The sequence below is a fragment of the Priapulus caudatus genome, unplaced genomic scaffold (assembly GCF_000485595.1).
Source record: "Priapulus caudatus unplaced genomic scaffold, Priapulus_caudatus-5.0.1 Scaffold462, whole genome shotgun sequence".
Classification (NCBI taxonomy): Eukaryota; Metazoa; Priapulida; class Priapulimorpha; order Priapulimorphida; family Priapulidae; genus Priapulus; species Priapulus caudatus.
This window is the reverse complement of record NW_014577523.1, coordinates 214,938-218,651: the sequence shown is the minus strand read 5'-3', so window position 1 is coordinate 218,651 and position 3,714 is coordinate 214,938. Positions and strand designations below refer to the sequence as shown.

Below are 3,714 nucleotides of genomic sequence, written 5' to 3'. Positions count from 1 at the left end.
GCATATATCCTCGCATAAAGTGGAGTGCCAAGTTCATGTATACTCGCATTTGTCAATAAAATCATTGCTATATCCATTGAATTGTATGCATTGTATTGCGCGCATGAGTGACTCATGCTCCCAGACCCCCCTAGCACTGGCATGCCTACGCTTGCCAGTAGGCGTAGGAATTAACCATTTAACCAGTCATCCAATTAACCCTGCGGCAGCCAAGGTTAATTTCGCCCCCCCCCCTGTCCATCAATTTCATTCCGCATTTGGAGTTCACAGGGTTAACACAGAGGAAACACTGTAATTCCCTGTACCTTGTTTATACTGTATTAAAGATTTATCAGTTCGGTTACCTAATTATAACTCATTGTTCCTACTCTCTATCACTTAGTTTCGTTCTCTATCTAGTATCTACGCATCGACACCACGGCACACGTATAAACTATAGCTATATCGATCTAATTTGTAGGCTGGTTTTACACGCGGCAGTGACACCTTTTATACCCCTAGACACAAGTGACGAATACGGTAAACATACAGTCACGGTTCAGGCGCACAGAGCAAAACCGCTACACTGGCATAGCCTGGGCGCCGCGCGCCACGTGCGCCCCGCGCCTATGGTGTACGATTTGTCAAATTAGTCAAACACATGTGTTTGTGCGAAATAACCAATATAAAATGCACAATCAACATATACTCTCTCAAAACAACATATTATTTCCACAAAAACATATATACCTGTTTGCAAATAAACATTATGAAAATCCGCGGAAACCACTACCCGTTTTCTTGGCGGGACGCACAGATGATATTCGCCCAGCGCAACATCGTTTTCTCAAAGTTATATAGTTACTAGAGCTAGTTCCCGAGCATCCCAGATTCAACAAACATTAGTTCCAGAGACCCCCACTTTCAGGTCTGAGTTAGTTGGAGAGCCCCCATTTTTGACTTCGCAGTGGCACATACCTACCATAATGAGGGGTGAGTGCCCCCCGGGGGGGAGGGGGGTCTGCGGCGTTCGCCGTGTGTGCCTGCGGCGCACACCATATAACCGCCACTTATGCTATTATTACTGGCATTATGTTTCTGCAGTAGCACATATTGGGAGGCCACTACAGCATAAACGTACCACCGGCCACCAATACAATAGCCTTCTTTCCGTTACGTTGACAGTATGGATTTTAATACACCCAGATTCTCTGTAGCCCCTATATGTATGATACCTTGGAAGAGCCTATATATAATACCAAGAGCTCTTCATAATACAGAGAAAAAGAAATTGATGAGTCATGACAGAACAAACACAGTACCGTCGCCGTCACGTGACAAGAAAAGGCTAACCGGAAGTGGCTATAGTATATATAGCGCGCTGGAACGCCTGTATATGCTTTGCCCACAGCGTAACCACAAGCAAGGATAGGCGAGTAAAGTGCAGCTGACCAGTTTTGTAAGTTCCGTGTAAATCGAGTGTTTTTAACCGTTTTTTTTTACAGCTCATGTCTTGTTAAATGACGTAGAGAATCATAGTAAGAAGTATGGCTTACGTATAAACTAGCATGGTAATGTCCGCATTGCCCGTTTCAGCGCATATATTTAAAAACGAATAATGTGAATCCGACTATTTTTCTCTCTATTCGACTATTATTTGTCAAGCCAGATAAAGCTGTCCTGCGGAACTTTGGAATATTTTCGTAAGTATTGGTATGCACAGAAACGCCTTGTCGTTGCACGAATTGCAAATGCTGTTTTTTGTTTTCCTTGTAGGTTTGCTCTACCGATATGACTCAGTTCAAGTTAACATATTTCAATGGCAGGGGGCGCCGTGAAACCGCCAGGGTTATGTTCGCAGCGGCCGACGTAAAATATGAAGACCACAGGATCGAAATGGCAGATTGGCCACAGATAAAGCCAAGTAACTTTAATAATGAGTTTCTAATCCCATTACATATTAGTTCCTTATATAGACGTAAATTTTTTTTAGTACTTTAGTGTGATTAGATTGTTTCCGACGAATTTTATGAATATAGAACGTTGCGTTACCAGCGTATTGCGCGGTTAAAAATTGTGAAAAATATTAATAAAGGTTCCAAACCATGTCTAAATTTAAAAAAAAGCAAAGCAATGCACGTTTTCGTTGTCAAGCACGCGCGTGAAAAGTTTTTATGTGAATTAACGACTATTAGAGTGGTTAATTTCGAGAAATCGGGATATACTATTCACGGAATATTATGGCAGTGGCTACGGGTACGGTAGCCGTATCTTAATGTCTTGAGGCTACGGGTACGGGAGTCCATTCGCTTTCATACTTAACGAGACAAAGATGGCGGCGGTGGCGCCAGATTTCCGATAATAACGCCTTGGGAAATAAGCTTCACGATTTGAGTTTAGATGAGCTAGAACCCTAAACCCTAACCCTAAACCTAAACCCTAATCCTAACCGCAAAAAGGGGCTTCAACGAACGACGGCTACCGTACCTCTAGCCACTGTGGAATATTATATATACGAACCCAATGTGTGGTTAATGCGCGAGATAGGTTCACGATCACTATTGGTCACCATATCTCTCAGTCGTCCTTACCGTCGCCTTGTCGTTGAGTGTTCGTCTGGTTTCATTAATATCTATGTCAATACTCTCTCGCGCAGCTACCTCGCATGGATACCTTCCGATATTGACGGTAGATGGTAAATGTCTTCACCAGAGTGGTGCTATCAACCGATACCTGGCACCAAAATTCGGTGAGTACGATAAACCGGTGCTAGATTTGTTCTTTTGTTCAGTCCTTCGTTCGTTCGTTCATTCGTTCATTCGTTCATTCATTCATTCATTCATTCATTCGTTCATTCGTTGATTCTAGCTTCGTGTTCGGGACAATATTTGTCGTCGTCGTAGTCGTCGCTGTATTAATAATAAATAATAATGTGTTATTGTATTAATAACTACTTAATATTTATTCATACATTTATTCACATTAATATGGAATTATGTGTGTTAACACGTGGCCTCGATGCCGCAGGCTTCATGGGTAGCAACGACTGGGAGGCGGCACTCATCAATGAGACGGCCGAAATTGGAGATGACCTGTTCCGACCAATGGCGGAATCAGTTTTCTCATCGAACAAAGCCAGAAAGGTAAATGCATACCGGTTTCACCTTCAACCTAGTTAAATAATTGAGATAGTATAGTAAGTAGTATTTACAAAACCGCATCGTTAGTTTTTAATGGTAATCAATGTATTTATCTCAACGGCTGAGCTCCGCAAAGCCTTACCAGAGGTTATCATACCTAAAACAATGAAGCTTTTGGAAATGCGGCTGAAAGAAAACGGAAACAAAGGGGTTTTCGTAGGAGAAAAGGTATGCGCGTGTTCGATTCATAGCTGTGACCTGTGGTTAGAGAATGGTTTTGCACAACAGCCGTTACCGTGCACCTAAATTGTAACCTACTTTTTGTCTTTTGAAATCTGGCTATCACAGTGATAGGGGAGCACGAAGGAAATGGTTCTTCATTGCAATTGTCATAATGACCGCGTGGTATTGCCATGTGCCATATGTGTATTATGTATACACGCGCACCGCAGAGTAACATAGGCCTATATACCTGTATCAAGAGTAGATAATAGGAGATCTCCTATTATCTACTCTTGACCTGTATGTAACGGCTGTTACTCACTAACTATAGCGAACTGTTCTTTTCTGCAGTTGTCACTTGCCGACATCGCAG

The 3,714-nt window shown here is 42.4% G+C and overlaps 1 protein-coding gene across 1 annotated transcript in view; it reads left to right on the top strand.

Moving 5' to 3' along the window:
- Window positions 1-1,345: 1,345 nt before the first annotated feature.
- Window positions 1,346-3,714, top strand: part of LOC106810677 (hematopoietic prostaglandin D synthase-like) — a 4,534-nt gene continuing 2,165 nt past the window's right edge. The window contains exons 1-5 of the mRNA XM_014814106.1: window positions 1,346-1,438; window positions 1,756-1,903; window positions 2,636-2,728; window positions 3,007-3,122; window positions 3,693-3,710. Of these exons, the coding sequence (XP_014669592.1) occupies window positions 1,771-1,903; window positions 2,636-2,728; window positions 3,007-3,122; window positions 3,693-3,710 (360 nt within the window). The 5' untranslated portion in view covers window positions 1,346-1,438; window positions 1,756-1,770. The remainder of the gene's footprint in view (window positions 1,439-1,755; window positions 1,904-2,635; window positions 2,729-3,006; window positions 3,123-3,692; window positions 3,711-3,714) is intronic.